General features: G+C 40.3%; 1 protein-coding gene across 1 annotated transcript in view; it reads right to left on the bottom strand.

The window, feature by feature from the left end:
* The window catches only part of kcnh1a (potassium voltage-gated channel, subfamily H (eag-related), member 1a), a 77,584-nt gene that overhangs the window by 33,778 nt on the left and 20,733 nt on the right, over positions 1–23,073 (bottom strand). Inside the window, 5 exon segments of the mRNA XM_037782521.1 lie at positions 2,941–3,098; positions 13,598–13,990; positions 14,262–14,380; positions 18,261–18,389; positions 18,771–18,877. Coding sequence (XP_037638449.1) covers positions 2,941–3,098; positions 13,598–13,990; positions 14,262–14,380; positions 18,261–18,389; positions 18,771–18,877 — 906 coding nt within the window.

Raw genomic sequence — 23,073 nt, 5'->3', positions numbered from 1 at the left:
TATAAGATGAAACTGCTTCTGAATCTTCCCAGGTGCTTCTTAAACTCTCCGTGCTGCTGAATGGTACAACAATTCATGGGTTTATGATTAATAATTTGGGGTTATTCATTATAGATACATATTTTGATATTAATTAAAGGTCCCATATTTCAGGTTCATACTTGTATTTTATATTTCTACCAGAACATGTTTATATGCAGTAATGTTAAAAAAAATCTTTATTTTCCTCATACTGTCTGCCTGAATATACCTGTATTCACCCTCTGTCTGAAACGCTCCGTTTTAGTGCATTTCAACGGAATTGCCACAGAATTGCATTGCCAGACAACTTCTTGGGTCCATGTTTACTTCCTGTCAGCTGATGTTATTTACATACACTGCAACAGGAAATAAACTGGGATACATTTAGAATGTTTATGTTTAATACCGCGCAATGATCTACATATTGTATATTTGTGACATCACAAATGGACAGAAATCCTAACGGCTTGTTCCAAACGCACAATTTCTGAATACGGGCTGTGTGTATCTGTCCGTATATTGAGCATTTCAATACTTTCACAGTATTTATACAGCACTTAAACCTGCTTTATAATATAAAAGACATGAAATCTCAATTTTAACAATATGGGACCTTTAACGATTGAGTATTAATCTGCTCTATGCAATAATGCTACACGCTACATCACTCCCAACTTGTCAAATACCAAGGCTTGGTCAGTGGCCCTAAGCTTTAAACTTTGACATTCTAGGTACTCCTCTAGCATGTTTGATGCATGTCATGGTCGGTGTGTCCATATACGTACATTACATGCATAGTGTCTTTTCAAAATAAACTTCTGTCTTCAAAGGAAGTTAGATTTAGGCAACAAAACCATTTAGGCCCTGTTCACACCTGGTATTAAGATGCGTCCTCAGTGATCCAATCACAAGTGGACAGCTTTAAGTACGTCTGTTCACACCTGGCATTAAAATGAGTCTCCACATGCATCTTGAGTGGCCACTTGTGATCCGATCTCACTTTCCCACCCCATATGCAAATAAACACGTAGTAAACACACGACTAATACAGCAGCCGTTGTGACGTAATATTACAGGAATGTCAGTAGTAATATCCTACATATTCACTAATTCTGCTACTTTGTATCAAAATAAAAGATATTGTACCGGCGGTCCCTGGGGACCGCTGCTTTTGCCAGACAACAGCCTGTAGGGGTACAGAGCTCCAGAGAGCCGGGGAGGACAGAGAACAGGCGGCCGGGCGGTCGGGTGTCAGCTCCGTGCAAAGCAACGGAACAAAAACACCGACACATCTCCGACAGTATGATAATAATGCACTTCGCGTGCCTAGTCTACATCCAGTAGAGCACAGAGGCCGATTCCATGCTGACAAGCGCCCATGTCTGCCTGTTTATTCACCTGAGGGGCGTGGTGATCCCGCGGATCCCAGCTGGACATTAGATGAGTAGGAGGTCCTTAATGTGGACCAGGACACATTCACTACACACTGCTAAAAGAATGTTGTCATATGTGGCCCAGACCACCTCTGAATGTGGTCTGAAAGATCCGATCTCAATGCGTCTTCAATGCATCTTGAGTGTGTTCACACCTGTACTTAAAGCTGTCCACTTGTGATCAGATCACTGAGGACGCATGTTAATACCAGGTGTGAACAGGGCCTTAGTTAGGGTTACGAAAAGGCCGTAGTTGACGTTAACTTGACTGAATAATAACTCACATGACTACCGCGCATAGCGACCCACCTGACCAACAAATGACCAACAAGCCGCATGACTAACGACTGATGTGACGAAATAAGTCGAAGTTGACTTTTAGTTTCACACGGGACCCAAACAGTCGTCTCCTGGGTGAAAGTCCTGTGTATGTTTGACCCATCCATCACAAAAGCAGACTATAGCGTATAGGGCTGGGTATCGTTTAAAAAATGAGTCAGTAATACCAGTACACTTGAAGCGATACCGATACCAACAGAGTACTTTAATCGATACCCATCATGTGAATGGAAGCTGTGTGTGTGTCCCACTGGCTAGCTAATCGCCGCTGCATTGCACAGCGCTCATACAGCGGTTACCACTGATAACACCTACCCCTGACCCACGGGCTGCGGGATCGTGTTGTAACGGCTGACATCCGATTCTCTCCCAGGTTCAGTGTTAGCTCTGTCAGCATGTGTTGCCGTCGTTATCGCTGTAAGCACCGTTAGCTGCTAGCCACCGGCTCAGACATCTCGTTGTGTGCAGGCAGGCAATTTGGGCCGTATGGGTTGTAGCTGCTGCAGTAGTGGGCCAATCACGCATCGTAATAAATCGTTTGACTGGAGACGTTTCAATACTACTTGGTACTGGGTTGTTGTGGTCAATACCTTAAAGGTAACGAGTACCGATACCCAGCCATAATTGCGTACTTTATACTACGTCAGTTGCTTTGAGCGTCTAATAATGACGCGGTGGGTGAGAAAGTCGAAAGCCCAGTGCATTGCATACAGACACTAAAGGGCGTCGGTATCAGACGCTGAGGGGCACTGATCAAGCTGCGGTATTTGACGAGTTGGGAGTGAGACCAAGTTGACTGGGGATAGTAATTGCAAAGAACTTACATAGATACTCTTTGGTAACTGGGCATAGCTACTAACTGGGCATAGCTCTATCCTCTTCCTCTTTTGGTTGGGCAATGGTTAAAGCACTTCCTTTGTGCCGTAAATGGAGCCTTTTCCTGAGAGACTGTAACTGGTGGCAGACAGAATGGCAGAGTAGTGGAAGCGAGGCTTATAGGGAAGCAATCTAATAATATAATAATGATCGTATCATTATTCTATAGACATTACGTTGGGCAATCAACCTTTATTTCATTATGATAAGTTAAAGCAGAAAACTTGCCCATTGCCACTTTAATAAAAAAAAAAAAATGTCATGAACATACCAAATGCAGGCCAGCCAGTGAGCAGCCAGTCCAAAAACACACACCAGCAGGACCAGTACAGCCGCCCCGTACTCAATGTAGTGATCCAGTTTACGGGCAACCCGACCCAGACGGAGAAGCCGGACCACTTTAAGTGAGCTGAACAGACTGCTGATACCCTAAAACAGGAGTGAAAGGGGAGAGAGACAGAAAGACATATGCATACATCAGAAACAATATTTATACAAGACAAGGAGTATAATTCATATATATTTTTTATTGTTATTATCTCTGTTATGTCTGTTTGTGAATTAAAGTTAATGTTAATGAACCTATGAAGACATGTTCTATAATTACAGCTGTGTTTTATTATATCAGTTGTGGCGGTTGCTTTCCATCCCCTGCGGTTGGCTTGTCAATAGTGCGGTATTGAAATATTGCGGTTATTACGACAGCCCGACTCATCATGACACTAGAAGAAAACTCAGAGCATCACCAGTCAGCAGGATTCATCCTCTGGGAACCATGAATGTCAATGAATGTACAACATGTGGTGCCACTCCATGGTAACTGTTGAGATATTTCACAGGATGAGGGAAAGATTGGACCTGCTGGTGGTACTGGAGGAATGATCAGACGGTTCGTTTGTTTTTATTTTATTTTATTCTAAATTGTTTGTGTAATTATTTACAGATCCAAAACTAACCTCTGAGTTAGCTAGCTTCTTGGAGAAAGCCTTGGAGATTAAAACAGTAAATAATGATTTATTTGAGGTGAATCTGATGATGCAGCAAACACTCTTTACTGTCCTTGTTGTTTTCCTTCCTTCTGCATGTTTTTGGGGTTTATGTTGATGTGGTGGACATTTAAAAGGAAATACTGTTCGCGCAACACATCTGTCCAGTGTTTTTCACCTGCACCGAGCACTATATTAACAATTATAAACTGTTTATAACACACTATAGTGTAGTTGTATGCAGCTATGAAGACATTTATGTAATTAAATTAAGTGTTTATTGATGTACAGTGTTTGTCTGCAATTATAAATCAACCTATGAAGACATGTTCTATAACTACAGCTGTGTTTTATTATATTGTTATTTATCTTGTTATACACCACATATGGTGCCAACAGGAGGAGTTATAGTTGTTGACAAATACATTATAAACACTTATATCTGCTTACAACTACATTATAGTGTGTTATCAACCGTAAGTGCTAAATAGGGGAGGGGGGGTTGAAATAAAGTGTTGTTGTATAATCAGAGTATAGTCCTAGTTTTTTGCTTTAGTACATTTGCTATTTAAAAAATGAGTTATTTATGTTTTTATTATTCTATTTTCCTATCTATATCTTTGTGTGTCCTTATGTTGCTTTTGTTTCATGACTCGTGAGTGACTTGGCTGCTGTAACGCTGCAGTTTCCCACTGGGATTAATAAAGCGCACGCTGGATAAAATTAACTTTGATAGCTCCTTGTGTGAAGAAATACTCAGCGAGATCTAATACATAGTACAGAAAATATGATGTGCAGTATTTGTTTTTTTCTCTTATTTTGTAATGGGTTTAAATTTTAAAACTTCAGATTTAGCAAACCTGAGGAGAATGTGACAACTGTTAAATTGCAAGTATCTGCCTCAATCTGCTTTCACTTGAAAAAGTATCATATAAAAGTAGAAACCCACTGTGAACATAAAGGAATGATGAGGTGATGAACTTCTGTGTTTGCTCAGGGTCTGCCTTCCACATCAGATATTTAACAAAAAACACCTTATATCAGAACACTTTAAAGCATTTTAAAGTCTCATTATGAAAGTGTATGAACCTACAGCAAATGTGATATGAACAGACAGAATATACAAACAAGACAAGGGAAAACACAAGATTCACAGTTAACATATGCTGAGCTGATTTAAAAAAAAAAAATTCTGTGCAATGTGATGAAATTTCACAATATCTAGCAGTTACATAACCAGCAGCTAAATGTCTACTCAGCTTAACTCTATATATTGAAACACCCACTCAAACAGACAATTGCAGTCCCATCAGTTTGCTGCTGGTAGGTCTATTCTGTGTGTGTGTGTGTGTGTGTGTGTGTGTGTGTTGGGAGGGTTATTGATTTGCTAATGTGCTGTGGTCTGCAATGCGAGTACAACTGCAGCGCTCGCTGTCACTTGATCTGATCTAGCTGCCTGCCAGACACCTCAGCTTCCCTCAAATCACTTTACAGACCTGAGCTCCAACACAATTCAATTAGCAGCGCAATCATGTTTTTGAGTTGTGCTGCAAACTCTGCAAACACAAGTTGGGAGAAAAGCGCATCACTCAATAGATATAAAAAGAGATTTCATTAAAGGAATAGTTACACATTTTGGGGAAATGTGCGCATTGGCTTTCTTGCCAAGAGTTAGATGAGTTTTCTGTACTCGAAATCTGAGGCATAAGCCAGCAGGTGAATAAAAAAACCCACCCTCCAGCATAGGTCAGCAGTTAACACAATGGAGTTCATTTTTGTTTTTTGACATAGAAATGAAAAAAAAACGTCTGTTTGTGGTTTTTAAGGGAGTGACGTGCTACCCACTGCTAACAATCTTTATGCTAAGCTAGGCTAAAAGGGCCGTAATCAAACTGGGAGCATTGCCACGAGACGCTCCCGCTTATTTGACTCTTTCCTTTACTACCCGTGTGTTAGAGCTAGAACTAGCAGCTCAGGTTAGCATAAGGACTGGAAGCAGGAAGAAAACTTACTCTGTTCATAGACCAAAAATACTCCCACTAACCCCTCTAAGGCTCACTAATTCAAATGGATCTTCTTTGTTTAATCAAAACACAAAGAGAAATGAAAATATGACAATTTGTGATTTTACAGGGAGCTACATGCTAGCTGATTCATCCTGCTAAAAGTCTTTATGCTAATTTAGGCTAACTGGGCTGGAATCAAACTGGCGACATTATTCGTCTTCCTGCTGAGTCGGAAATAAAAGAGAGTTCATTAAAAGGTTAGACAAGATCTTAAGGTTAGATAAGATTAACACCATAGTCATCTCAGCGTTGGAGTTAGGGGACAGTTAGCGGTAGCTTAGCCTAGCACAGGCCTAAAGACTGGAGGCAGGAAACAGCTTGCCTGGCTCTCACCGAAGTTTGAAAATACACCCACCAACACCTCCAAATCCTACTAATTAACACAATGTATTTTCATTGTTTCATTTTCATATGTACAAATGTAAAAGCAATGTGTAGTTTTATGGGGAGCAGCATGTGATAGGTGTGGGGGGGGGATTCCACAATACTGCCATAAAGAGGATCCGCCGTTATGCTGGCTTTGCTTTTTCACACTAAACAAAACACCGGTGGCATGATGCCACCCCAGTGTGTGATTTTAGATAGCACGCCAGCAGCGCGGGGGGAAAAGGGGTTAAGCAACCCTCGATATTTTTTAGTGAGCTCACCCGAACCCGCCCGACCCGTGAGTTGTGGGTCGACCCGTGCATCACTATCACTGTGGCTTTGAAAAAGCAGCTTTTTCATCGCACTTGGGCAAGAAAGCAAATAAGCATATTTACCAAAATGTCAAAGTATTCCTTTAAGGAATAGTCATCATTGTGTAAAAGTAGTTTAATTACCTGTTAAGCTATTATTTAAAAAGTACCATTATTTTTGGAAACAACTGAATTCATTATGCAGAAGAAGGCAGTAAACTCCCTCAAACACTTCCCCCCTCTCTTTAGTTGAATGCCTCCTTCATTATCCTACTAGATATTATTTAGTTTAGTAATAAGGTTGATTTACTATTAAGATTTTTTTGGGGCTTTTCATGACTTTTGGTGCATGTTGGCTTGAAAGATGAAGATGAAGTTGAATATGTAATTGTAATTCCACGACAACTAAGCAAACTCTATCTGCTGAAAAAGATCTTGTGATAGGATCGAAAGCTTCTCCAGCTACTAAATGGACCTTGAGGTGATATTGTTTATCAAAGTACTATGGAAGTAGGTGTTGGAGTTTTTCAAATACTTCATTTTGGAAAGGAGATATCCATGTTTTTAAAAAATTACTTTTAACCATCATAAAACATTGAGTAGCTGGTAGTGTATTAAATATTATGAGCAACATTTTTCTATTTTCGGTTCAAATAAAGCTTAAAATAGCAGTTAATAAGAAAGTGATCAAAAGTGTATAGGATTTTTAAACTTTCCGTTGTGCAAGAACTTGCTGGCAACTATTTTATGTTTCGTATGATAACATATTCTACAATGTCAAATATTAAAACATCATAATGAAAAGTCATACATTTCAGCTTCTGACACCTGAAGTTAGCCAAATAAGAAACTCAAGAAAAGAGGTCGTCAAAACTGGCTAAAAGAAAGGTGGTTCTTATAATGTGCAGCACACTATGTTCAAAACTCCTGCTTTTAAAGCAGATTTTCAATCCCAGGATGACTTTTATTTTGAAATTTTAACACATTGCTGCAGTCAATTTATCACAGATGAAATGTTTGTTACTGCTGACGTGAGGACCGAATCAGCTCTCATGCAGCTTTAATGCGGCTGTTGCTCATTTTCAAATTGTACTGTAGAACATAATCTGATAGATGTTATCTCCTGGCAATGAAAAGCTTTAGCAGGGAAAAAACACAAGCAGCACAAATCTTAACTTGCATCTGTGACATTTATTTCATGCGTTGATGCTTCTGCTGTCGTACTCTCATCGAGCACCACAGCTGAAATGTTGGCGCAAGAATAAATGTCACAGGAAATGTTGACTATTGCTGTTAAAGCTGCAGTAGGCAGTATATTTTTGGGATCATTGGGCAAAAATCCATAATAACCTTTCAGCATATTGTAATTCAATGTTCTGAGAGATAACTAGACTTCTGCTCCTCCTCATGGCCCTGTTTTCAGACTTTAGAACATCTAGCCTGTGACGGGAGACTTTGACCAATCACAGGTCATTTCAGAGAGAGAGAGAGAGAGAGAGTGTTCCTATTGGCTGTTCATTCAACGGAGGCAGCTCTAAATCACTTGCAAACTTTCCTTTCCTCCGGTCTGTGAAATCTTGCAGATGCCGTTAGGAGCACCGGAGGACACCGGAGGACACCGGAGGACACAGAGGCACCTGATTTTTTTCAGATTACCTGTCTCACGCTCTACTGTCAGGATATAGTGACCGTTTTATGAAAAATAACTTTTTTAAATGATATTTGCTCCATTTCTACCCACTGCAGCTTTCAAGCCTGATGGAGTTTAGCCTATAGAACGTGTTCGTCAAGTGTGCATGTGTGTCTACAAGTAAAATAAAACACAAAACGGTTCATAATCATATTCTAATCAAACTGAAGCCTACTTGAGTGACAGCTCGGTGGTTCCAATTCTTCTCATCACGTCCCATGCATGAATACAGGCAGAAGAGGGTGGGGGAGGGGAGGCCATGCAAACAGAACGGATGAAAAAGAAGAAAAACAAAAATGAAGCACAAGTAAGAGAGAAGACACTTGATCAGTGGTAAGCGATGAATAAACATGACAAATAATATTCAATAAAGGCTTCAAATAAAAAGAAACATAAAACCTTCTCTGTGTTTGTAAAGCATGTGCAGTATGACCGGAGCATGCACTAACAGCTCCATTAGCTTTTTCAGCTTTTTGCAGCAACATGAAGTGGCCTCATTTGCTGTTGTTTTGGGTTATCGGTCATTAGAAACTGAAATGATACGACGACTCTGGTTCCGTCAGTTTTGAGGTGACGTACGCCTCTTTAAGATTGCCGAGAACAACTTTGACTTGTCATTAATGATCTTACCCTCCCCTGTTTGGAAACCTGTTGGGGAAAACAGCCATCAAAGTTATTCATGTCAGTCGTTAAGGTCTGTAGCAGCGGCGAGATGTTTGGGCTCCCGCTTTAATAACTACTACCCGCTCTCATTTACACTTGCCATGGATTGCCTCAAAGCAATTTGGAGCACAATTGGAGCCACTGAGTTGTTGCAGAGACACACTGGAAGATGATCCAGGAAGTGGACGGTCATCTTTCTTGTTGGTTTACAGCCACCGTGTCTGTACTCTTATCATATATAGGCTAAATGTACACTTGAACCTCACAGTTGATATAAAGCAAAATGCAACTGAAGGGTCAGGTTAAGAAAAATCAGCTTTGCAAATGTTTTTTTGAGGAAGGAAATGCATTCCAAAGACATTTAGTTTACTATCAAACAAGACACCAGCAACCCAGCAAATATTCACATTTGTTAAGCTTTTTATGCTTAATAAATGACAAACAATTCATTGATTATGTAAATTCTTGCTAATTAATCAACTAATTTCAGATTTCAGACACAGCTTGTGTTTATCATAAAGAACGAATTTATGGAAGTTTTTATTGGACTTTATTAGTTGTAATGCACCACAAATGTGTACCATCATGGTATATATTTGGGAATTGTCTTCTGTGGATTACAACTATTATCTACAGATCTGCTGCGGTATGAATAGGACAAAATTCCGTAAACAAACAGGAGAAAATGTCATGTGGCCCATAAATGCACAGGATGCGATCTGCAAATGCGCAAATATCATTCCACGTGTAGAAATAGATGCACAAATGCGTATATATCACTTTACATGTAAACCTTAAAATACGTATTAAGTTATGCGTATTTGCAAATTACCCTTTATTTTTTTGAATGTGATTTTACACAACACAAATACAAAAATACATGTTTGTGGATAGTGAAATATTTGGAAATAATGGTACACATTTGTGGATTGTCTTCTGTGGATTACAACTAATAAAGTCCAATAAAAACTTCCAAAGGAATTTGTTTTCCATAAGCAAGTATGGCTCTTTTTGATATTTTTTTAAAGACAAATAACATAAGCTATACAGATCTTTTATTTCTATTTTCTTTTTTATAAAACTACAATTACAAACAACACCAGCGTTATCTTTTAAATCACAATAGGTCCTTGTTTTTCTGTCCTGCTGACCCTTAACTGCTTCTGCTTCGGCCACTTGAACTTGTCAGCATTTAGGATGCTGAAGCACTGAAAGACTAGAAAGGGGCCAAAATGCTGGACCTGCAAATACAATTCGGTGCTCACAGCCCATCAACAAGCCTCTTTTTTTAAAGCAACAGCATTTCATATTACCTTGTACTGGGTGTGCTACCCGACAGCCCCTGAGAGACATACACTGTGCTGCTCGTTGTGACGCACCACGTCGTTTAATGCTTTCACAGCATTTTATAGAATAACACACACACACACACACACACACACACACACACACATCATGAGACTTGACACATACAGTATAAATAAACACAGGCACACAGGCACACACACACACACACGCACACGCACACGCACACGCACACGCACACACACCCCATGAGACTTGACACATATAAATAAACACAGGCACACACAAACACACACAATGAAGCATTATTAGAATGAAAACTGGCAAGTGCCGGACTCCAAGGCTCCATTTAATCAATGTGTGTGTGAACATTTGGACCTGATTCAGAAGCTGTGGTTGCACCATACAAGGTATTTTCAATCAGACGCAGCTAGAAATATAAGGTACGTATTAGCTGGATATTTTGTAAATACATTTGATAAGCAAATACATACAAAAAGTTATTTTTCCCAAACGTTTTTTTTCTTCCTCTTTGTTAAAAAAAAACAGAGACTTTGCGTAAACCTTCAAACACCACCATACAATCTAATTTACTCTCATAAAGTAGATGGTAAAACTGTAATTCATCCAGTTAAATGTGACTAACTCCAAATGCTGGTTTGGTAACACGACGTGCCTCAGTTTTAATCACAGCACATGATTCAGTCCTTCTGTCAGCTGTCATTAGGTGTTAATGGTTTTAGGGCTTCAGTGACACAGCAGAGCGCTGAAGAGTGCCTCACTTTAATAATGTATTGCTCCTTGCCCAATTAAAATGTGCCAATTATCTCAAGATCCTGCAATAGTTCTCCAGCAAACACTCCTCATTATGGTCGAACATGTGTGAATTCACAAACAAGCATATTATTATTTTACTCATTCCAACCTCATTTTGTCATTGTCACTAGAGAAAACAATAACCAGTAAACGGGATCTGACTGTCACCGTCATGTCATTATTAAATGTGGTTGAGTTCCTGCGTGGAAACCTAATAACCTGTCAATCACCTTTGAATGATCACCTCTAGGACTTTTAACAAGCACAACTTTTCCAATTTGTTAGCATTAAGATAGATCGATTTTTTTTACTGTAATTGTAAAGAACAGCTACTATTTGCTATTGATTTGCTAACATACTGTACATTTCGCAAAGTTGGGAACCCAATGTCCATTTTAGAGGAGGTCACAGGCCTGGCAACACCATATCCAGATATCCGATTAAAAACCTGATCTTTGGCGCTAGGGCAACTTTCGGCATTAACATCTTACAGCTAGTTCAACTAGCTCACTGTGTGTTGCAGTAGCTGTTTCCAGCTCTGATTTGTTTAATTTCAGTACAATGATGCAGGTTATGAAGTTATGATCATTAGAACGGATAACTTTTACTTTGTTGGTCCGTAATCTGATTTGATAATATGATAAAGCCATGCCGTGGAAAACTGGACTGTGTGTAATAAATGGACGTAGTCACCGTGACGTCACCCATTGGTTTGTGGACTGCCGTTTTGAAGCCTCCAATTCAACATTTTGTCCGTCGCCATTTTGTTTTTTTGCAATCAGAAGTGACACGAGAGGGTGGAGCTAAGTACAGCCGAACGCTGAACGAGACCAAAATGTTACAATTAACTGTCATGAAGTGAAAACACACTGTGAAAGAGTTAACGTTCTAAGACGAAAACGCGGACAACTCCCAGACTGGACAACGCCGTGGTAGCGACCTGTCAATCACAGTGTAGCCCCACCCTAAAGCATCCCCTGCTTTATGGAATATCTGACTCTAAATGGGACCATCATTTACTAAATGAACATCATGCTGTATTGAAGAAGACTTGAAACTAGTGATTGAAACCATAAACTCATGTTTACAATGTTTCCTGAGGTAATAAATCAAGATAGAAGTAGGCTCATTTTCTCATAGACTTCTATACAATCACACTTCTTTTTGCAACCAGAGGAGTCGCCCCCTGCTGGCTGTTAGAAAGAATACAAGTTTAAAGCACTTCAGCATTGGCTTCACTTCTAAGAACCGGAGGCTGCCCAACGGTTGTGCCACGGTGGAATTTCAACTTCCGTGTGGAAAGAGACGTCTGTAAATCGGCAGCACATTTTTTTTAGTTAAATCAACTTCTCAGTACGAACACTTGAATAGCCCGTATTTAAATCACGAGGTCCTTAAAGTTGTAAAATGAACTAATAGCTGAATCCAGAGTTATTTTCCTTCCTCCGTTCATGTGATGCGAGCCAAAGACCGAGGCTGGACCGAGGGCTGGGAGGCGGGGTTAAAGGAAACGCTAGAACGCCTGCTCTATGAGCCCAATGGATGCGGAAGATCGACAGAAGATCCGGGTAATTTTATATTTAAAAGTTATATGTAGAAGCTTTTTTTGCTTCATGCACCACTGAGCTACGGGAGCCCGTCTCCGACGCTATATCCAGTTCTCTTTATACATCCATAACCTGCCCTCAGCCCAGAGACCGAAGAAGTGGAGCTGCTCCAAGAGATTGGCAATAATACATCCATGGTCCGTGTGCATTTTGATAGTCTGTTGATTGAATTAAATTCAAAGTGGCAAAAATGAGAAAACGACTTGCACCCTTGCCTCGGTCTTCCCTTCCGCCAGGAGGCCGCTTCACTTGAAGTAGAGTTTGCGTCAGCTCCGGGAGACGTACCCCCAGTTAGCAGTTAGATCAAACCCCAGCACCGGGGGTCTGATCTGAACTCGCAAACGTTCTGTTGCTACCGTTACACAGGTTAGACCCAGGGCTCCACCGGCCCGCTGGGACTCCCGATGCTGGGGTTTGCGTTGACTGGGTTACAGTCTCCTGGAGCTGCCGAATGTCATAGTCATTTTCTCGTTTCTGCCTCTCTGGATTTAATCCAAAAACGTACATCAAACGTACGCATCAAAACGTACGCAGAGCATACAAACTGATGATTGTAAATTTAGATTGTATGGACCCGGTAGAAGTGAAGTGCTGCCCCATATTTCTTTGGAGCAGGTCGCTAGGCATTACTCGTTGCACCTTTAAGTCTATAAAATGTCAAAATACTGGGGAAAAAAAGCCAATAACAATTTCACAGAGCCCAAGGCGATATCTTCAAATTGCTTGTTCTGACCGACCAGCAGTCCAAAACCCAAAGATATTCAATTTACAATAATATGTATGACAAAGAAAAACTGAAAATCCTCTTACTTGTGAAGCTAGTAAGGCTTAACAAATGCTTAAACAACTAATCGATTATCAAAATCGTTGCTGATTATTTTTGTGTCGGTCAACTAATAGTTGTTTTAGCTTCATGTCAATTAATCTGCATAAAATGTGAGAAAAAAATCCTGTCACAATTTCCCAAACCTGAAAGTGATGAATTGATTTTAAATTGCTTGTTATGTCCGACCAACAGTCCAAAACCCCAACAGATTTGGTTTACAATCACAACAGACAAAGAAAAGCGGCACATCCTCACATTTGAGAAGCTGGAAGTAGCAGACCGCCGTACTCACCTCATCTACGTTCTCGAAGGCGTTGATGACGTCGTACGGCAGGCAGGACAGCAGGTCGATAACAAACCAGGTCTTCAGGTAGTTCATTCGGATCAGCTTTGGGTCTGAGATGACCTCGCCGGCGGGTCCGACGAACGTGGTGTGGAAGTTTAAAACGATGTCCACCAGGAAGATGACGTCCACGATGCTGTCCACCACCAGCCACGTCACGTTGTTCTGCTTGGTCTTGAAGGAGACGTTGTAGGGCACCATGATGGCTGTGTAGAAGGTGAGGATGAGGATGACCCAGTCCCACGTGGTCTTGAAGAGGCAGTAGTGCAGGATGATGTGGGGAGGTGTTTTGGGGGTCTCCTGTTTGTATTGAGGTAAGATATCTGAGCCGAGCTGCAGTACCTGCCGGAAAACAGCAAGTCAGGTAAACTCAGAAACACAGACAGATGAAAAATATAAACAGCAGGAGGAAAAAAAACACTGTAGCTTGGAGCTCGTCCTGACTGGGACTAGAGCTCACCTGCTCATAAGGAGGGCTGTGTACTGTAAGTCTTAGAGGTTGACCTGATCTAAAAGACTCCTCTCTTTACAGTTTCTCTAGCATACAGTACTTTATACTAGCAATCTTTACTGAATCAAATCAGAAACAGAAATCACATGTATTCCTCCGTACCTCAGCCAGGCGGGAGTGCTTGTGGACATTCTCTCCTTTGTGAACTGTGGGCTGCAGCTGTTGTAAGACTCCTCTACTGCTTGTTAGAGCTCGAGTCAGTCGGGCAAACTTTCCCCATCCTGAGGATTACAACACATGCAGTATGCACAATCTTTAACATGATGATTTTCTGGTACTGTATATTTCCTGGGGCTGCAGCATGTTTTCAGAGTGTGTGGGAGTTGTGAAAAGACTCACAGAATCAGGGTCTGAAATAAATACAGTTTTCTAAAACAGCATACTTTATAGATTGTTTGGGCTGTCAATTGATTAAAATACTTAATCGTGATTAATCACATGATTGTCCATAGTTAATTGCGATTAATCGCAAACTGATCGCACAATTTTATCTGTTCAAAATGTACCTTAAAGGGAGATTTGTCAGCATTTAATACTCTTATCAACATGGGAGTGGACAAATATGCTGCTTTATGCAAATGTATGTATGTATGTATTAACAACACAAAACAATGACAAATATTGTCCAGAAACCCTCACAGGTACTACATTTAACATAAAACAATATGCTCCAATCAGAACATGGCAAACTGCAGCCCAACAGACAACAACAGCTGTCAGTGTGTCAGTGTGCTGACTTGACTATGACTTGCCCCAAACTGCATGTGATTATCATAAAGTGGGCATGTCTGTAAAGGGGAGACTCGTGGGTACCCATAGAACCCATTTACATTCACTGATCTGGAGGTCAGAGGTCAAGGGACCCCTTTGAAAAAGGCTGTGACAGTTTTTCCTCGCCAAAATGTAGCCAAGTTTGGAGCGTTATTTATAGTCCTTCACAACAAGCTAGTATGACATGGTTGGTACCGATGGATTCATCAGGTTTTCTAGCTATATATGATGCCAGTATCTTCACTCTAGCTTTAAAACTGAGCCCGCTGGGTTGTGAAAAATTCATTTAGGTTTTATATCCCGGTTTATATTCTACTCCATAACTTTTCTTTTCATCTAGCTCTTAAATTCATCTTTCTGGTGGATTCAAGAATTTTTAACTATTTATTACTGATCCATAAAGAATTACAATTGTTAACAAACCGCTCAATTAAAAGAGCACTCAACCAATTTAACATTGCATTACTGTAATATTGTCATTGACAGTTTAGATAAAAGGATCAAAGTCAATGCAGCAGAACCAGGGATATATTTTCCTTTCCATGAACATGGTTAAGGTTTCTTTAGGCAATTTAGAGCCGTCTCCCTTCAGCTCTACGGAGCTTTATGGCGTCTTTCAGCTGAGCTTTTTGTTTTCTAGGCCACAGCTTTAGTGTTTTGGTCCACTCTCACTGCTCTAGTCGTTTTTTGGCTGAAGCAAAGGAGAGTGAATGTTGGACTCGCAATCGCACTGTCTCTGCTGGATGTGTAAAAAGTTGGGCTGTCAAAGTTAATGTGATAACGCATTAACACCAATTAGATTTAAAGCCACTAATTTCTTTAACCTATTAACGCAAACTTGCAATTTTTCGGTTGTAGCGGTCTCAGTTTTAAAGCTAGAGTGAAGATGCTGGTATCACTAGAAAAACCAAGGAATCCATCAGTACCAACCATGTCATACTAGCTTGTCGGGAAGGAGGCTAAATAACACTCCAAACGTCTTCCTCTGACCTCCAGATCAGTGAATGTAAATGGGTTCTATGGGTACCCACGAGTCTCCCCTTTACAGACATGCCCACTTTATGATAATCACATGCAGTTTGGGGCAAGTCATAGTCAAGTCAGCACACTGACACACTGACAGCTGTTGTTGCCTGTTGGGCTGCAGTTTGCCATGTTATGATCTGAGCATATTGTTTTATGCTAAATGCAGTACCTGTGGGGGTTTCTGGACAATATCTGTCATTGTTTTGTGTTGTTAATTGTTTGCCATTAATAAATATATACATACATTTGCATAAAACAACATATTTTCCCATCCCCATCTTGATAACAGTATTAAATACTTGACAAATCTCCCTTTAAGGTTCATTTTGAACAGATCAAAAATGTGTGATTAATTTGACAATCATAATTAACTATGGACAATCATGCGATCAATCACAATTACATCTCGATTGATAGCCCTAGTAAAAAGGCAACAGTTTACTAAAAAGTTCACCATACCAACTTAAAAGGTCCTAATATGTCAATATTCTGTATAGAGCTGGTTTCTGCTGTCCCCAAGTGGCCAACAAAATCTGTTATTGTAGATTTAAACTAGGGATGTCCATAATTAACCGTTTAACCGTTAACCGACATTAAGCATTTTAACCGATTGACGCTATCGGTTAAAACGGTTAAAAGAAATGTTAATAATTAACTCAAAAGCTGAGCGGCTCAGAGGAGCGGCTCGTCTCTTTAAGGAGAAAAGCTGGTCCACCTTAACAGCCCACCTTAAGAAGCGGAGCCGGAGTTGCAGGATACAGGAATTCGGCTCTGGTCTCTAGCTCGCTTGAGCGGAGTGGAGGAGTTGTAGTTTCATAGCATTTATTCACCGACAAATAAACTGTACACACACTGCTACACCTACGATCACAGCTAGAACGCCACCAACAACCTCACACTCACCACCAACACACACACACGGACACTCGTTAAAGTTACGTCGTGCTGATAGACTGTATGTGCGGCGGCGGCGAGCACGAAGCCTCCAGCAATGCTAGAGCTGCTAACGTAGCACAAATACACACACTGTTTATTGGGCAATCCCTATCGTTACGCCGGGCAGACACACAACTGACAACCTGCTAAACTAAACTAAATGTGTGGTGGAGACTTTTACTGGGAAAGTGGCTGCATGTCCGCGACACTACACGCAGCATCGTAGCTGCTAAGTTAACGCTCCCGGACGGTGAACTGGGGACTCAGTTGTCTGTTGTGCTCATACACTGCAGCTGGTACGAGGCACAACTCTTGTCGGTTAACGATTAATAATCGGTTAACAAGGGTCGGTTATCGGTTAAGAACATTTTTCAAAATGAGCATCCCTAATTTAAACTAAACTGGGAAAAAAAAGTTTGGAAACTTGTGTTTGGTTGATTATTTCTCTGTTGTATTAATGCTAATTGGCATTGTATTTTACATGGTTGGAAAGCCTGTCTGGCAGGCTTCCTGGTAGCCTTATGAGAATACACTGTTTACCATTGGCAGAGCATTTTGGCAAATTTTTCTTGCTTGCTACCCACATAATCAGCTGTGCTGCTCATCCCACAAATGCATGATCCTTACAAGTTGGATATCATTGTGAAGGTAAATAAACAGGCTTTCCAACCATGTAAAATACAATGACCATTAGCATTGATACAACAGAGAAATAATCAACCAAACACAAGTTTCCGAACTTTTTTTCCAAGAATACTTGGTTGAGGTTAAATAGAGAGATTACAGTTAGGATTAAACAGTGAGGATGGTCTTAAATCTGCCTGACTACAGTCCCACTCTCTACTCAGGCAGCACAAACCCATACTTGTTATTGATGGACTGTTAGATAGAGGGCTGAAACTAAAGTCTTTTTTACCTGTTCATCCTCAACTATAATCTCTATTTCATGATAATTTCACATCCTGTTTATGTCACTACGGCTTGTTTGTGGTTGCACTGATTCATGTTCTATTTTGTCTGTCTTCAGTAGTTATACAGTCCAATGAATCATTTTTTTTGTGTTGTGTGCTGATAATAACCATCATGATGGGATGTGTATTTGACTGAGTGGGTGTTTGCCAGAGAAGATGCACAGTGCACAGGGTCGGATGATGATCGCTGGCAGACTAATGTTACCTCTCTCACTTTATAATGTCTGCATGAGACGTTTTAGATCACGCGTTGTCTGCCATGCAGTGTGAAAAACATTTTTAAGGGTGTCATAGAGCCATTTGAAGTATGGATCTAACTCACTCTGGAGTAGATTCATCAGCGTCAGAAAGACATCGTTCTTGAAAGAAGGCATGAATTCAATTTGTGGGCTCTAACCTTTGGTAGAATCGTCTTCAATGGGCTGTTTAAAGGCTGTGATGTCACTGAACGTGCAGAGAAACAGGACCACTTTCTCTTGTTCATTTCGAATGGGAGCAATCTTCACAAAAAACCAAACAGGCGTCCCTGAAAGTGTAAAAAGAAACAACACACATTGCGCTGCATCATCTGCTTATTTTTAGAGGAAATGACACCGAGTGCACATGGAGCAGAAATCTTGATTGCATTGTGTTAACTGAAATGTTCTGGACGTCCTGTAACACCTGCAAGCAGAGGGAGGCTACTGTACACCTGCGAGTGGAAACAAACACATCACCACATCTTTTTCAGGGGAAGGTTTCTCTGGTCTGGCTCTCAACCAATTAGCACATTTCTACAGAGATAGAAGTGTTCCGGGCTGCCTTTGAACTCCACTATATGTTACAGGAGCTCTGAATACATTTGCATGGCAAGAGAGGGGAAACTTCACATTTGTCTCTTTTCCTCCCGTATGGCGCTGCTACTCACTGTTCTTCCTGTACATCAGTATTTCAAATGAGTTCATCTCATAATTCTCGAATGTTAGTCGCACTTTTTCCGTCGTGTCCTTGTCCGTGAGCTCCCCGTACATGAAGCTGGAAAACACAAAGGGAAATAACAATTTTAATATATAATAGGGAGCGGAACATTGGACGAGCGCTCTCGCTCTTGAAATAGAGTGTGCTGAGGAAGGTTTGAATGTGTGAATATCGTAATGTGTTAGTCACCATGTATACTTTGTTCTGTTCTTCCATTTCTTTGAAGGCACTTTTTTAGGTCTTATCCGTGTTTTCCTCTTCAATTAACTGTATATTTTCTAACAAAAAAACTAAATTAACATGCCATTTATGAAGGCTTACACCTGAACTGTGCAGACCAGTTACTGATTGCTATTTGGAGACCTCTAGAGACGCACACTGCAGAATTAGGCTGTATTAAATATAGAGTAGATGTAGATTAAAACTCATTGAAATGTATCCTGAAAGCATTAAAAAGATAAATGCAGCCCGATGTCTAATTGACCAAATGCAAAGTACCTCTCAAAAACAAATTAAACTTGAAGATGGGTCAAGCAACCATGAGCACATTTAACCACGCTGCAGAGACATTCATCTCACTTTGCTTGTTACTGCCACCCTCAGTAGCAGCCTGTTCCAGCACCATCTAAATATAACTCAGAGTTTGTTATGAAATAAAAAAGGAAGGCTAAATTTAATGAGACTACATCCTGACGCTGCAGAGACTTTTCAGACCAGTGCTTGATGTAATATCACTGATGAATGTCCTCTCTCTCTTCTTCTCTCTCTCTGAGCCAGGAGTTATGTGACTCGCTTCAAAGACAAAAACATTCCTCAACTGACTTTCTCGTCATGCGTGAAGAAATCCCACAGGTTTGTCACTGGCTGTTTACGGCATCCAGTATGGAACAAAAAAACATATACATAATTGAGGAGACACAGAACACGGTAAGAGCAGCTGAGATGGAAATAACATCTTTGATCCAACGCATCCGCAGCAAAAGAGCCTCAGATATTAGACTTAAACACTCTGGGGAGATGAGCGTACATTTAATGTTTGAGTCATCCTCAAATACATCAAACATCCATACTGTGAGTGTTTATGGCCTCATCATCAGGCTCATGGAGATGTTTGGAGATGTTATGACAGAAAAAAAAGCTGAAAAGACAAAATGTTTAAAAGACATAGACAGCAGGTGATTTGAGGGAGGATGAGGGAGGATGAGGGAGGATGAGGGAGGATGAGGGAGGATGAGGGGAGACGAGGGGGGATGAGGGGGGACGAGGGGGGATGCCATTCCCCTTGTTAACCTGCCATCCCCCCTCTCCATCCCCTAGTGGCAGAGAGAGTGCAGGGGCAGAGGGGCTGTTTAGTTAACAATGTGTTAGTCTACTCTGTCTGACTCATCAATCCTTTATCTGACTGAGGTTTGTGCAAGTTGGTAGCCTCCACCAGGCTCACCCGCACTGCGTTCTAATGACCGCCGGCGGTCAGCCGTTGGGCTATATAGCATATAGCTATATATAGCATATTTGTTATGCTAAATGCAGTACCTGTGAGGGTTTCTGGACAATATTTGTCATTGTTTTGTGTTGTTAATATACATACATTTGCATAAAGCAGCATATTTGTCCACTCCCATGTTGATAAGAGTATTAAATACTTGACAAATTGCCCTTTAATGTACATTTTGAACAGATGAAAATGTGCAATCAATTTGCGATTAATCGCAATTAACTATGGACAATCGTGATTAATCACGATTAAATATTTTAATCAATTGACAGCCCTAACAATTTATAAAGTATTCTTTTTTTTTAAAAATTGTATTTATTTCAGACCCTGATTCTGTGAGTCTTTTCACAACTCCCACAAACTCTGAAAGCCCCAGGAAATATACAGTACCAGAAAATCATCATGTTAGAGATTGTGCATACTGCATGTGTTGTAATCCTCAGGATGAAGACAATGCTTGTGTTCATCATGGCTGTAGTCAGCTATGAGGTCACCGAGGTCCACGGTTGATAAATTAATTAGGGCTGTCAAAGCTAACATGATGACGTGTTAACGCAAATTCATTGTAACGCTACTAATTTCTTTAATGCATTAATGCAATCAATCTTTCAAAGGTTGTGGCGGGCTTAGTGAAGAGAGTAGAGTGGGGATACTGGCATCATATGCAACTATAAAACCTAAAGAATCCATCGGTACCAACCATGTCATACTAGCTTGTCATGAAGGAGGCTAAATAACGCTCCAAACATACGTAAATTTTAGCGAGGACAAACTGTCATGGCCATTTTCAAAGGGGTCCCTTGACCTCTGACCTCCAGATCAGTGAATGTAAATGGGTTCTATGGGTACCCACGAGTCTCCCCTTTACAGACATGCCCACTTTATGATAATCACATGCAGTTTGGGGCAAGTCATAGTCAAGTTAGCACACTGACACACTGACAGCTGTTGTTGTCTGTTGGGCTGCAGTTTGCCATGTTCTGATTGGAGCATATTGTTTTATGTTAAATGCAGTACCTGTGAGGGTTTCTGGATCAATATCTGTCATAGTTTTGTGTTGTTCATTGATTTACAATAATACATTTATACACACATTTGCATAAAGCAGCATATTTACCCACTCCCATGTTGATCAGAGGATTAAATACTTCCTTTAAGGTAGATTTTGAACAGATAAAAAATGTGCGATTCATTTATGATTAATTATGATTAACTATGGACAATTATGCGATTAATCACAATTAAATATATTAATCCATTGACAGCCCTAAAATGAATGTGCCACATGCCACATGCACATTTAAAGAGGTTACTTCCCCAAACAAGACCCAAGGGAGGAGGGGAGTGTGTGTTGACTCAGCAGAGAGAACATTAAGTGAAAATTGTTGATCTACAGGAAATATTTGAAAGCAATACAGAATGCCTGAGAGCCTTACTCTAGCCTATTATATCTTGATATGTTGTGTTTTCCTTTACATAAATGAAGACATTTCCACCATAAATTGGAACATAAAAATTCACCAGAATGCAGGAATTAAGTGTTTGATGCTCAGAATTTCCTGGGCGAGGACCCCCAGATCCCTCTGCTTAATACTATCCATTAAAAGAAAAACAATTCTGGATCTCACTCATTTCAAAACCCTGACTATGGCCCTGTGTGTTGATCCCCTGGTGCAGTCTAGGTTTCAGAGGTAGTCCCGCCCTTTGGGCAGTGATACCTCTTTAAAATGACTTATGAATAAACTAACCCAGATTTTAAAATGCTACAAATCATGTCAAGCAAAAACAAACCTTTATCTGAAAGTAACCAAATGTTATTTTAAAACAGAGAAGGCCAATGATGTGAGAGGAATGTGCATAATTGAAAATCAAAGAGTTTGGACTCATGTTTCTACATGAAAGAGTTGTAGGGAGGAAGTGACACTGTAGTACACTTTGGAAGTTCGGCTTTGAGCTGAATGAAACGTCCGTGTCTACAGCTGATTGTGATGCCAGTAGTTTTGCAGGCATTTGGTCTAAAACAGAAGTATTGAAGCAATTCAAATTTTGACCTGATGATGCCACTAGATAAAAGGTTAAGGGATCACAGAATTCTTAGCATTCATGCTCTGGGGAAGGGGGGAGGCCCAAACTCAGTCACTGCAGAGTTACAGAGAAACTTCCAATAAACATGGGATAGAATTAAATATGCTAATACATTAAATACATGTCTTTAATATTCTTCAAAATGAGAATCAGCTGATATTTAAGGTGTACAAATACAAACGAACAAAACAAAACAAAACAAGGTAGTGTTCAGTCTGATGGTAGTTGTATTGGTGGGCTCTGATTCAGTGGCCTCAGCACAGATCTAAAACACTGGTTTATATGTATGGGTCTCTGACTGTGTTCTAAATAAAAATAAATGGAATTGAATGGTTGAGGGCTGAGATGAATCATCATTTCTTTGATCTCTGTTTATGTCGTGTCTCTATTCTTCTGACTGCTGAGCTCCTTAGCTGCAGCACAACTGCGCATTTTTTAATACTGTAATTTTGATATTTGTTACTTTTCACTTTTGTTTTGATGTCGTGTTTTCGCTTTTATTTATTTTTTATTCTTATTTGTGGTGTCACTATTCTGCCACCCGCAATTGGTTTCAGTTAAACATTCTGTTGCTATAGTAACCATTACTGGCACAGAGCCATGGCAGATTAACTGACATTGTAACAACCAGCTTTTTGTCAAATCTGTTACCGAGCATCTCCTGTCTGCCCTT

This window comes from Sebastes umbrosus, chromosome 10, assembly GCF_015220745.1.
Source record: "Sebastes umbrosus isolate fSebUmb1 chromosome 10, fSebUmb1.pri, whole genome shotgun sequence".
In the NCBI taxonomy this organism is placed as follows: Eukaryota; Metazoa; Chordata; class Actinopteri; order Perciformes; family Sebastidae; genus Sebastes; species Sebastes umbrosus.
The sequence above is the reverse complement of the archived record's forward strand: the minus strand, read 5'-3'. Positions and strand labels throughout refer to the sequence as shown.